The sequence below is a fragment of the Protopterus annectens genome, chromosome 13.part0 (genome assembly GCF_019279795.1).
Source record: "Protopterus annectens isolate FY-2018-M chromosome 13.part0, PAN1.0, whole genome shotgun sequence".
Lineage (NCBI taxonomy): Eukaryota > Metazoa > Chordata > Ceratodontiformes > Protopteridae > Protopterus > Protopterus annectens.
Genome location: NC_056747.1, coordinates 471,679,399 through 471,693,502, shown reverse-complemented (window position 1 = coordinate 471,693,502; position 14,104 = coordinate 471,679,399). Strand labels below are relative to the sequence as shown.

General features: G+C 44.4%; 1 protein-coding gene across 1 annotated transcript in view; it reads right to left on the bottom strand.

The window, feature by feature from the left end:
* Window positions 1–14,104, bottom strand: part of POM121 (POM121 transmembrane nucleoporin) — a 1,129,064-nt gene that overhangs the window by 522,979 nt on the left and 591,981 nt on the right. Inside the window, exon 6 of the mRNA XM_044054111.1 lies at window positions 10,858–10,949. Coding sequence (XP_043910046.1) covers window positions 10,858–10,949 — 92 coding nt within the window. The remainder of the gene's footprint in view (window positions 1–10,857; window positions 10,950–14,104) is intronic.

The following is a 14,104-nucleotide window of genomic DNA, read 5'->3' as shown; positions in this document are numbered from 1 at the left end:
TAAGTCCTTGAAGGCTGTTAGGGCATTTTGAACAGCTAGCATCTTTCTGGTTGATATGTAGATGCATTTGTTTTGGGGTCCATATGCCCTGAATGCATCTTTCCACCATGTGGGCCCCCCAGGCATAATCTAATGTGTCTGTTAAAGTTTGGCTGGCAGGGGGTAGAGTGAAGGTCAGTCCCATGTTTTGGTGACATGCCTTTGCCCACCATAGAAACTCCTGTTGTAGGCAGGGAATGAGAGGAATCGTTTCCAGACTGACAATGTTGACTCCATAAACCTTTTAGGTACCATTGAAGTTTCCTCATATGCAGTCTTGCATATCGAATCAGTAGGATGCAGGATGCCATGAAACCCAATGCCTGCAGAATCTGTCTTGCAGATAACTGGGTTTTTGTTGCCATCAGTTTGAAGTAAGGAGTCAGTTGCCCTTGCTTGTGTGGCGTGAGGTAAGCCATCTGGGCTGTTGTATTCAAGCTTGCACCCAGAAACGTTACATTTTTAGAGGGTACCAGTTGTGATTTCTTTTAGTTTGTGTACCCCAGGCATGTTAGAAGCCTTTTCACAAATGCCAGGTGTTGAAGAAGAATGTCTTTGTTCTCTGCTTGAATGAGAGAGGCGTCCAAGTAAGGATATATTTGAATACTTTTGTCTGCAAAATGCAATTACTGGTGCCAGGCACTTTGTAAAGACCCTGGGCGCAGTAGATAAGCCAAAGGGCAGTGCAGAGAATTGGCAATGCATTAAGCCAGCCTTGAATCTGAGGTATCTTGTGCACAACTGTCTTACTGGGACATGCAGGTATGCCACTTTTAGGTCTAATGTTACCAGCCAAGCATTTTTGCCCAGCACGGGCAGAAGCTAATGCACAGTCAGCATTTTGAAGTTTGGAATGTCCAGGTACGTGTTCAAAATCGACAAATCTAGTATTGGCCGCCAGGCCTTGTCCTTTCTGGGTACCAAGAACATTCTTGAGTAAAAACCTTGTCCTTTTTCCTGTTCTGGTACTGGCTGAATGGCCCCCATTATCCATGAGGGACGTAACCTGTTTCTATGCCTCTTGCCCACTGATTTTTTTGGCAGATCTGGCCAACCGTTTGCCATTGGCAGAGTATGGAAATGGAATCTGTATCCCTGTGACACTGTTTAGCACCCACTTGTCCTGGGTTATTAACTGCCAATTTTGAGCAAGAAGTGCTAATTTTCCCCCTAATGGTGCTGCCAAAATATAAGTGCTTGGTGCAGGCAGAGGGAAGTCACTGGGACTGTTTGCTGTAGGTTTGTGCTTCATCTCCTCCAGATTTGGAGGTAGAAGCAGCCCATTGCTTTGACCTGTATTAATCTTGCACCTGGTATCTGGAACCCTTAGGGCGTCTGGATTTGCTCCTTTGAGCTCTGACACAGCAAAGGACCATTTTTGTAGGCCAGTGTCTACTGAATCTTGGTGGCTACACTTTTTAGAAGTCTTTTACAGTTTGCATAGACTTAGCTTTGCCTTCCATTTTTTTTTAAAACCTCTTCTGCCTTAATACCAGAGTATCATGCTGTAAGGGTGTATCTAGCAATTTAGCTTTAACATGATCAGGCAAACTTTATTCCTTTAGCCAGGCATGCCTCCTAATCACAGATCCAGGAACTGCGGCCCTGCAGGAGGCCTCTAAGGAATCGAAACCACATTGCAAAGTATGCTTTCCAACCTATTCAGCTGCATGCAATAATTCCTGCAATTCTTTATTTTCTGTACATTCAGAAATAATTTTCAGTTTCAGCAATTCCATAACATGTTGTTGATACTTGAGCATATGAAATTGACAGTTTAAGGCCCTAATTGCCAAGGTTGCAGATGTATACACCTTTTTCCCCCCATCTATCCAGTGCCTTTGAATCTCTGTCAGAGGGAGTAGGATTTTTTGCTGTTGAGGCCTTAACTCCCTTTGGACCCTGTGAAATACTTTCAGGATCAGCAGCAGGGTTTCTAAACAAAAATTTGAGAGTCACGAACCCAGTAATATCGGTCAGGCTTGCTGGGAGCCAGAGGTAGGGAATCAGGAGTCAAGCTTGACTCCAAAAACACATCATCCACAATTTCTAAAACAGGGGGTATAGCTAAAGGCCTGTACTGAGGGAGAAGGAAATCCCAGAGTCTCTTTTTGATCCTGAGAAATCTTGACTCTCCCAGTGAAAATGCTCCCTCACAGTATGCAAGGTTTCTCCAAATGAATAATTCTCAGGAGGTGATGCAGAAGGTATAGACTCCTCTGCATCTGAATCCTCATAGGGAGGAATAGATAATTCCTGATCAGAAGTGTAATCAGAAGAACTAGAAAACTGATCATAAGATTGATAATCAGTGTCTTGCCTAGGCCTCTTATCTGGAGGGGGATGGGTACCCCTGATCAAGGTATTAAGGTCTTCAACCATTTTGATCATTTGTTTTTAGGCATAGAGGCCTGTGCACGTGGCTCATGCATCTTAGTTTTAGAAGTTGCTTTTGTTTTTGGTTTTGCAGCTGTTGGTTTGATATACAAATGTTGGGGCCTGAATACACCCTCAGAAGCCAGTGCCTGTTCAGCGGATCCGGACCCAGAGGAAGATGCATCTGTCTGTCCAATACTTTTGAGTATCTCGCGGCATGCCGGACTCCACATGGGTGTCGGTAGGGGCCTGAGATGCGAAAGTAGCGGGTATCAGGGGCTGCGAAAGCAGCTCACTGAGTACCAGCGAACCAGCGACTGGCTTAGAAGTTTCATAGTCTGATTTGGACCTCGACTGTCTCTGTCCTTTTCTTTGCATTTTTTTTTATGTACTCTGGTAGTCTGATTGCTATCCGACGACATTTCTGGGTAGTTAAATCTGTTTCCAAAATACTCTGAGGCAAAAATATACCGACGCTTAATAGTGCAATGGTTAAATCTAGCACAAAACCGACAGCCAGACACGTTGTGATCAAGGCCTACACAAGGAATACAGTATAAATGAAAATCCTTATGAGGTTATTTGCTTCCCACAAGTAATACAATTAACTTTTTCTGACATCGGTATGAAGCAAGAAAAAAACGTTTTCCCAACGGGGTACTTAGCTTTAGTGAAGACTTCAGTTCTGAAACTCAAACTCTAATATTTCAGTAGTCTGCCGACTGGCACTTGCAAAATGCTTCTGCTTCGGGCACCACGTGGCAAGAAAGACTTGAGAAAATGGCATCAGCTGCTTGTTTTATACCCCTGACGACCCGACATCATGGAAGAGGAGACAGCAACCGACGCAGGACCCAAGACTTTGGATTTCAGGCCGACTGAGGGCAACCTGCCAGCAGATTACCCAAATGTAATGACTGCAACAGTGAAACACTAAGAACATCTCCTGTTGTAGGCAGGGAATGAGAGGAATCATTTTTTCCAGACTGTGACTATGTTGACTCCATAAACTTTTTAGATACCACTGTAGTTTCCTCATATGCAGTCTTCAATATGGAATTAATAGAATGCAGGATGCCATAAACCCCAAATCCTGCAGAATTTGTCTTGCAGATAACTGATTTGGTTGCCATCTGTATGAAGTAAATAGTCAGTTGCCTTTGTTTGTCTGGCTTAAGGTAAGCCATCTGGGCAGTTGTATTCAAGCTTGCACCCAGGAATGTAATCTTTTGAGAGGGTACCAGTTGTGATTTCGTTTCATTTATTGTGTACCCTAGGCATGTCAGAAGCCTTTTTACAAACGCCAGATGGTGAAGTAGAATGTCCTTGTTTTCTGCTTGAATGAGAGACTCATCCAAGTATGGATAGATTTGTATGCTTCTTTGTCTGCAAAATGCAATTACTGGTGCCAGGCACTTTGTAAAGACCCTGGGCTCAGTAGATAAGCCAAAGGGCAGTGCAGAGAATTGGTAATGCATAAAAACCGCCTTGAAGCGGAGGTATCTTCTGCTGTTGCAAAGTCAGTATTTTGAATTTTGGGATGTCCAAGAATGTGTTCAAAAATCGATAAATCCAGAATTGGGCGCCAGGCATTGTCTTTTCTAAGGTACCAAGAACAGTCGAGTAAAACCCTTGTCCTTTTTCCTGTTCTAGTACTAGCTGAATAGCCCCCATTAGCCATGAGGGACGTAACTTGTTTCTGTGCCTCTGTCCATTGATTTTGTGGCAGATCTGGCCAACCGTTTGGAATTGGCAAGGTATGGAAATGAAATCTGTATCCCTGGGATACTATGTTTAATACCCACTTGTCCTGGGTTATTAACTGCCAATTTTGAGCACGAAGTGCTCGTTTTCCCCCCTAAGGGGGTTGCCAAAAGATAAGTAATTGGTGATAGCAGAGGGAAGTCATTGAGACTGTTTACCGTAGGGTTGTGCTTTGTTTCCTCCAGATTTGGAGGTAGAGGCACCCCACTGCTTTAACCTGCAAGAACCCTCTTGATTGGTATCTAGAGCCTTTTGAGCACTTGCATTTGCCCCGTGAGGCTCTGTTGGACACAGGAAAGGACCAATTTTTCGTAGGCCATTGTCTACTGAATCTTGGTGGCTGCACTTGTAAGAAATCTTTCAGTTTGCATAGACTTAGCTTTGTCTTCCATTTTCTTTAAAATCTCTTCTGCCTTATTACCAGAGTATCATGCTGTAAAGGTGCATCCAACAATTTAGCTTTAACATGATCAGGCAGATTTTGCTCCTTGAGCCAGGCATGCCTTCTAATCACAGATCCAGTAACTGCGGCCCTGCAGGAGGCCTCCAAGGAATCAAAACCACATTGCAAAGTATGCTTTCCAACCTGTTCTGCTGCATGCAATAATTCCTGTAATTCTTTACTTTCCACACATTCAGAAATCAAAATCCTTTTCTGTTTCAATAATCCCATAACATGCTGTTGATATTTAAGCATATGAAACTGGCAGTTTAAGGCCCTAATTGGCAAGGTTGCAGACAAACCTTCTTTCCCCATCTATCCAGCGCCCTGGAATCTCTATCAGAGGGGGTAGGATTCTTAGCTGTTGAGGCCTTTACACCTTTGGGACCCTGTGAGATAGTTTCAGGGTCAGCTGCAGGATTTTTGAATAAAAATTTGTGGGAGTCAGGAAAGTACAGTTTTATGTACCTACCATAAATGTAGATGTTCGCGTGTATACACTGCTGCAGTCATTACACTTGGGTTATCCTGCCGTCAGGCGGTTCCCCAGTCGGCCTGAGTTCCAAAGTCTTTGTCCGGTGTCGGTTGCTGTTGTCTCCTCCCTGACATCAGTGCGACAGGGGTATACAAGTTGCAGCTGACGCAGTTTTCTTCAGGTTTTTCTTGCCTCAGATGTCAGGTGCCTCTAAATAGGTAGGCAATTCCAATTGCTAATAAAATGTACATAGAAAAGCAAAAAACTTGGCTACCAGCAAATACTCCCCATAGGTAGTAAGGGTAGAAGACATAGGTATGTACCAACCAGTAAGAGGGGAAGGAGGGAGAGTAACCTGGACTGCAGCAGTGTATACACTTGAACATCTACATTTATGGTAGGTACAAAACTGTACTATGTTCATAGTGTTACACTGCTGCAGTCATTACACTTGGGTAGAATCCAAGAGCTGAGGTAGGGTGGCTGGTTCCATAAGGCATTAGGGGGTGACTATAAGGCCCTGCAGCACTGCAGTGGCGAAGCCAGCTCTGGATTTAGAGTACAGAGGGAGATGGTAATGCTTGGTGAAGGTATGTACAGAACTCCAAGTTGCTGCTTCCAAAATATGCTTGGTAGGTACTCCATGGAGGTAGGCAGTTGAAGTGGCTGTTGCCCTGGTGGAGTGAGATCTAATGCTGCTAGGTACAGGTTTTCCATGGTATGTGTAGCAGAAATGTATACAATGTCCTATCCATTTTGAAATATTCTGTTTTGAAATGGCTTTTCCCTGTGCTCCTGCAGCATATGCTACCAATAATTGCTCAGATTTTCTGAAAGCTTTGGTTTTGTCCAAATAGAAGCGTAACTGCCTGTGAATGTCCAAAGAGTGCAGTAGTCTCTCCCCTTTATTCTGTGGTTTAGGATAAAAAGTTGGCAGGTGAATAGTTTGGTTTAGAGCCACACTGGATACCACCTTTGGCATAAATGTAGGGTTAGTTCCTAAAGACACCCTGTCTTGGTGGAAAATGAGGAAAGGTTCCACTGCCATTAGTGCCTATAATTCTGAAACTCTTCGTGCTGATGTTATTGCCATGAGCAGAGCAGTTTTCCAAGAGACATTTTAATTCTGCTGTGTTAGCTGGCTCAAAAGGAGGTAAAGTTAGTTTTTCCAAAACAAAGTTGAGGTCCCAAGTTGGAGTAGGTGCTCTACGGGGCGATCTTATGTTTTTAGCCCCTCTGAGGTACTGTTTTAACAGAGGATTAGAGAAAATTGGTGGATCCGTGTTGTAATGAGCAGAGATGGAAGAGGCATGGATGAGAAGGAGAGGCCTTTGTCCAGCATCTCAGTTAAGTATTGTAGTATCTGAGGAATGTTTGGGACAAGAGGGTCAAGGCTGTGAGCTTGGTTCCAGGCACAGAATCTTTTCCATTTATCTGAATAAGCTTTCCTGGTACTAGGCCTTCTGGCCTCCAGAATGACATCCATAACAGCTTTGGAGAGAGGCATTGCTTGCTTGACTAAGGAATCTTCCATGCAGCTAGGTTTTAAGGTCTTTAGCTGGCTGTGAAGTATTTGTTGTGCTGAGTCAGCAGATGTGGGCTTTGAGGCAAAATCCAGGGTGGTTATTGTGCTAAGCTCCTTAAGATTGGGTACCAGTGCTGACGTGGCCAGTCTGGTGCAATCAGGATCATCTTTGGCTCTTCTTGCCTGGCTTTTATGAGTACCTTTGGCAGGAGAGGTAGTGGTAGGAAAGCGTATACTTGTAGGTTCTCCCAGCTGAATGAGAGGGCATCCACTTTCCAGGCTTGTGGATGGTAACTCCTTGTGCAGAATTTTTGTAGCTGGCAGTTTATTGGGGATGCAAACAGATCTATGTCTGGGCTCCACCATTTCTGTTTTATCAATCTGAATATTTGTGGATTCAATTCCCATTCGTGGGAATCCATGATGTTTCTGCTTAAGGGGATCAAGGGGCTCAAACAGATGCCCTATGCAGTTCGGCTAGGGAAACTCCAGCTCTACTCAGTTGCGTGCCGCCTACTCAGAGGCGATCTGTGTCAGACGTATAAAGCCATGTCCAACCCAGAATTAATGGACATGCTTCACCTCAGGAAATCTAAATCCCTTAGAGCTACACACTCCAGGGACCTGAACCTCAGCACAGAAATAAATAGGACATGCTGGAGGGGCAGATTCATATCCCAGAGGCTCCCCTCACTCGAACAAAATCCCAATCCATGTCAGGCAGAGCCCCTCACTGACCCTCTTCAAGAGAAATCTTGACAAATGGATGGGAGATCGTAAGTTTACCCCAGGGATCTCTTGTGTCGCTGCTTGACAGAGGTGCAGTAAACAAACCTTAAAAGGACTACCTTCTGTGACCTACTATACAGAGGCACAGTCAACTAATCAAAGGGTGGCGAAAGCCAAACATACCCTGGCTAGGCTTATAAATGCCCTAGGGCAGATAGCCTAGTATCAACCTATGAACCTCTTCTGTATTAACTCCAAACACATCCTGCTGCAAAGGTGCATCCAGTAATTTTGCTTTAACATGATCTGGTAATGTACGTTCTTTTCACCAAGCATGCCTTCTAATGACAGATCCTGTAACTGCTGCTCTGCAGGAGGCCTCTAGAGAATCAAAACCACATTGCAAAGTATGCTTTCCCACTTGTTCAGCTGCATGCAATAAATCCTGCATTTCTTTAAAATTAGGAGGATCTGATTCTGGAAGCATTTTGTGTTTTAACTGAGAAAAAATGCTGATATTTTAGCAAGTGAAACTGGCAATTTCAGGCTCTCATTGCTAAAGTTGCAGACATATACTTTCTTTCCCCATCTGTCGAATACTCTGGAATCTGTCAGAGGGAACTGGATTCTTGGCTGATGAGGCCTTGACTTCTTTGGGTCCCTGAGAAATAGTTTCAGGGTCAGCTACAGGGCTTTTATACAGACATTTATGTGAGTCAGGGACTCTAGTATGTCAGGTTTAACAGGGGCTGGAGGTAAGGAATCAGGATTTAAGCTGTATTCGGTATACACATCATCCACAATATCTAACACTGGTGGAATAGCAAAGGGTCTGTGTTGAGGTAATAAAAGGAAGTCTCTGAGCCTTTTCTTGGATTCTGAGTAATCCTGGCCTTCCCAGTGGAAATGCTCCCTCATGGTATGTAGGGTTTCCCCAAAGGAGTAGTCCCTCAGGCGGTGAGGCGGATTGAATTGATTCCACAGCATCAGAATCCTCATAAGGGGGTAAAGAGTATCCTAGGTCTGAGGATGAATCAGAAGAGATTGACACCTGGTCGGATGAGTCAGTCTGCATCCTGTCTAGGCCTTTTATCAGGAGGGGGATTAGGTCTTCGGCCAATTTGAGCATTTGTTTCTTAGGCATGGAGGCCCATCCTGGAGAATGCTTTATTTGTTTCTTTGATTTTAAAGGAGGCTTAGACTTAGCTGAGGGTTTAATGTTTAACTGAGTAGGTCTGAAGATGCCCTCAAACTGTGGGTTGCTCAGCTATTCCGGATCCCTCTGAAAGGTTAGTCTCGGTAGGCTGAATAACTTGTGCGTCCGAAGGCCCAGCCATCTTCACATGGGAGGCGGCCTGTGGTACTACAGAAGCGGTCATCAGGGGCTGCGAAGGCGCCTCGCTGAAAACCGGTGACTGGCCTAGAAGAGGCTTCGTCGTCAGTTTTGGGCCTCTGATGCCTATCCTTGTCTTTGTGCTTTTTGTGTATTCCGGTCATCGGAAGTTCCGACGGCATGGTATAATTGAATTTTCTACCAAAATAATGTTGGGCAAAATCAGACGTTTAATAGTGCGCTTGCACAAAACCGACAACCAGTGACGTCATGGTCTGGGCCTAGGCATGGGATACAATAGGAATGGAAATCCTTATGAGGTATTTGCTCCCCACAAGAAACACAGTTATTAACTTTTACTGACATCGGTCTGAGGCAAGAAAAAGTTTCCCCAACGGGGTACTTAGCTTTGTAGAAGACTTCGGTTCTGGATTCGGAATGAAAATTTCAGGAGACAGTCGACTGGCACTTGCGAACTGCTTTTGCTTCGGGCACCGTGCGGCAAGAAAGACTGAAGAAAATGGAGTCGGCTGCATCTTGTATACCCCTGTCGCACTGACGTCAGGGAGGAGGCGACAGCAACTGATGCCAGACCAACACTTTGGAACTCAGGCCGACTGGGGATCCGCCTGGCATCAGAATAACCCAAGTGTAATGACTGCAGCAGTGTAACACGATGAACATCCTTGTAATACCTGTCTGGCTTCCTAGGAGCCGGAGGTAGGGAATCTGGAGCCATGCTTGATTCCGAAAACACATCAACAATGTCTAATAAAGAAGGTATGTCAAAATAAAGGAGGTATGGCCAAAGGCCTATGCTGAGGAAGAAGGAAATCCCTAAGCCTCTTTTTTGATTGAGAAATCTTGACTCTCCCAATAAAAATGTTCCCTCAAAGTATGCAAGGTTTCTCCAAAAGAATAATCTTCAGGAGGAGATGCAGATGGGATGGATTTTCCTCTACATCTGAATCCTCATAGGGTGGTATAGAAAATTCCTGATCAGAAAAGGAATCAGAAGAAATAGAAACCTGATCTGAAGATTCATAATCAGTGTCTTGCCTAGGCCTCTTGGGGGGGGTTGGGAACCCCTGATCAAGCTAATTAAGTCTTCAGCCATTTTGATCATCTGTTTTTTGGGCATAGAAGCCTGAGCACGTGGCTCGTGCGTCGTTTTTTTTAGCCTTAGAAGTTGCTTTTGTCTTTGTTTTTGAAGCTGGCATTGGTTTTATATAGAAATCCTGATGCCTGAAAACACCCTCAGAAGCCGGTGCCTGCTCAGTGGCTCCGGACCCACCCAAGTGAGAGACATCCGCGGGTACAATACTCTGAGAATCTCGCGGCATGCCGGACTCCACATGGGTCTTGGTAGAGGCCTGCGACTCAAAAGTAGTGGGTATCAGTGGCTGCGAAAGTGCCTCAGAGTACCGGTGACTGGCTTAGGAGAAGCTTCATCGGTTTTGGACCTCGGTCTGTCTCCTTTTCTTTGCGTTTTTTGTGAACTCTGGTAGTCGGATTGCTATCCAATGACATTTCAGGGTAGTTCAATCTGTTTCCAAAATATTTTGAACAGATATATACCGATGCTTAATAGTGTGTTGGTTAAATCTAGCACAAAACTGACAGCAAGGCACGTTATGATCCGGGCCTAGGCAAGGAATACAGTACAAATGGAAATCCTTATGAGGTATTTGCTTCCCACAAGTAATGTACAGACATCGGTAAGGACCAAGAAAAAGTTTCCCCAATGGGGTACTTAGCATTAATTGAAGACTTCTGTTCTGAAACTCAAATGCGAAAATTTCAGGAGTCGGCCGACCGCCACTTGCGAACTGCTTCTGCTTCGGGCACCACGCTGCAAGAAAGACAAAAGAAAATGGTGTCTGCTGCATGTTTTATACCCCTGATGACCTGACGTCATGGAAGAGGAGACTGCAACCAACGCAGGACCCAAGACTTTGATATTCAGGCCGACTGAGGGCAACCTGCCAGCAGATTACCCAAATGTAATGACTGCAACAGTGAAACACGAGGAAACATCTGAAAAGTATAGACCAAAACTAAGAAAACAGAACAGATCATAAAGAGTTACACAAACCAATTCAAAAGTACAGGTTTTGGGCATTAAGAAGCATCACATACACACATAAATGGAAGACTGCAAACTGCCTGCCAACCTTAGTTTTTTAGATGGTTTCTCTGGCGTTTCAGACCTGGATGACTCATTGCTTGAAAGAGGAGATGCATTCACTCCAATACTTTTCCGAACCTGAAAACAAAAATAAAGGCATCAATAACTGCAGAAATGTTTAACATTGTGAGAAGTGAAGCACAAATGGACTTTTCACAACGCACAACCAGTTTTTATTCATCCTAGGTCAACTGCATTCACCAAGGTGACCACAAATCCAAACCACCATGGTATGCACAGAAACCACCATGGCATGCACAAAAATGAAGTACTGAAGATTAGATTGGTTTTAGACTTCAGGAGGTCAGTGGTATAAAGGGTAGTCAACCAGAGCCATCTTAATATCTTTCCTGCCTCTAAATAAAAGCTACAGTTACCTAGGCTTCAAAACGCAACATACCAACGTAAAGCCCATCACAGTTATAAAGGGCTAGGTCAGAGACATAAGAGAAAAACGGAGGTAGAACAAAACAAGTACCTATCTCACAGGAATAAGCATGATAGAGGACAGGAGAGAGAGTTTGTGAATCTACTCAAACATTTATAACTTTAAATTTCCAATACAACTGCACTACTAGGTTCTACATAGTTCAATGAGTCCTGCAACTATGCAATACAAAGCAACTAGCCCATACAGACACAGCAGGGTACACTAAACCCCACTGGATGGCTATGGCAAAGCCTGCTTCAGCCCCAGACATGGCCCATAGATTATAAAACTTGGCAAATGTATGGCAGTTGCCTCCAAAATGGCCTAGGTATTTACCTCCCCTAGGTAGCTGTGATGGTAACTGTGGCCCTCTTAAAATGTGCTCTTAACCTTCAAGGGATTTGCTTTACATAATGAAGGCAGCAAAAAGCAATGCAGCTGGCACTTCATTTTGAAACAGTATGAAAAGGCTTACCTTTTCCCTTTACAAAAGCTACTAAAAGCTGGTCTATCATTTTGCTCTGTCAATATGCATTCTAAGCTGCCTGTGTTTATCACAGAAAAATACAATTATCTTCCCCCTTGTACTGCAAGGGTGTGTGCACCGTGATCCTGGGTGACTACCTAGACTAGAAGAACTACTCATGCCAGAACACAAATGCACAGAGATTCCTTGATTTTTGCCAATGCAAATGCTTTGGAACAGCTAGTCTCTATCCCCACAAGAGGTGATGATCTTGGACTTTGTATTAACCAGCATGAGTAACCACTGCAGCATCTCTGCAATATCATCCTCCCTTGTAAGATCCGACCATAAAGCAGTCACGTTCAAAGTCACCATCTCCCCAACCCCCCTCTTAGCTAGGGTCAAACAATAAAATTTCTCCAAAGCTGATTACAGCCTCCTGAGGGATGGTAAAAACAGCTTCACAGCCCCCTGCCCTTCTCTAGGAACTGGCACCAGTATCCAAAACTATATGAAATTACTATATGAACATTTATATAGATGCATAGAATCAGGAATACCTGACAGGACTAAATCATCCTCCGCAAGGAAGAGTAAACCCGTCTGGTGGATATCTGCAATAAACTCTAAAAAAAAAAAAAAAAAAAAAACTGCTGTCCAGGAGCAGATGCCCAATTGGAAGCAATCTCTCCTTAGCCTAAACAAGCAAATATGAGGGCTAGTGAAATCCTCCAAAGCAGAGTCCAAATTGGACATCTACTAGAGAATCATAAGGCCTTCACATATGTCTAACCTTAAAGGTGGTACCCAGATCTGTTCAGAACTGGTGGTCAGGGACACCACATATACAAAATGCTGTACATATAGCAAACTTGCTGGCTGACAGATTCAGTGAAAATTTCAACCCTCTGTCCTCCCCATCAGTAAATCAGGACATTCCCAGTACCTGCCCCCTTCCCCTTATATCTAGGGATCAGTTCATCACTGTTCTCAAAGGAAAAAAAATGCAGCCTCCACTGAACCTGATAACATCCCAGGCTGTATCCTACATGAACCTGGGCAGGAACTTGCATCATTAAGCGCCCTATTCAACCAAAGCTGGAGTACCGGCTTTGTGCCAGCTGAGTGGAAGACAGCCACCGTCATCCCTTTACACAACGGTGGAGCGTCCACCAACCCGGGAAATAATAGACCCATCAGCCTAACTAGCCTGATTTGCAAGGCCATGGAACAGATCATGGACCTCTAACAAGGACATTGGCACCCTCCAAACACTCAATCCCACACAGTTTGGCTTTGTCAAGGGGAGGTCGTGTCTGTTAAATTTGGTAGACTGACAGTCACCAAAACCATGGACAAGAAGTGCACACCGCCTACCTTTGCCTGGCCAAAGCCTTCAACACTATTCCCCACTCTGGCATAATAGATTCACTCTCTCAACTCGGCATCAATCCGTATGTTACCATATGGATAGCTAACTGGCTTACTGATAAAACCCATCTAGTAAAAATGGGGGAAGCCACCTTAAGCAGTAGACCCATATAGAGTGGCATACCTCAGGGTTCGGACTTAGGGCCTCTGTTATTTGAGATGTACTTTTCTGAGGTGCAGGCCAAACCAGTGGGCTATGGCTGACCAAGCTTGCAGATGACTGCAAGCTGGATGCTGTCCAATTCCCCTAGTAATGTGGACATCCTCCAAGAGGGTCTCACTCAAACAAATGACTGGTGCCAGAAACATGTCCTCAAGCTGAATATCAAAAAAATGCATCATCCCCTTTGGGGAGATGTCCCAACAAATTATCACAACAATGTCCTAAGCACGCAGTCAGTTGTGAGGGATTTGGGCACCCAGATTGATATCAACCTAACTTTTGACCACCATGTTGCTTCCGTTGTACAGAAAGCCTTCTGCAAGGCCCACCTCATAAGTAATGGCATCTCATCCAGGGACAAGGAGATCATAACATCCCTGTATTCTTCCTCTTATAAAGCCCATTAAGTACAATGCCCCATTTGACATGTACCTTGCAAAGCACATGCAGCAGCTGGAGAGACCAGAGAGGTTCCTCACCATGAAAATCCAGGGCCTCAAAAATCTTAACATAACACAGGCTAAAAGCCCTATCCCTCTACTCTTTCATACAGACTCCTTAGAGGGAACCTCTTTCTGGCATACAAACTGATCTCAGACCCCACCTTAATGGGACTACTGCATATCCGCAAGTCAAGCTCAACTAGAGTAACCTGCACACATGGCCTCAACCTTGTCTGTGACATTAGTAGGAATTGCTGGAGGGGCAGATTTTTGTCTCAGACTCCCCACCTGTGGAATGGA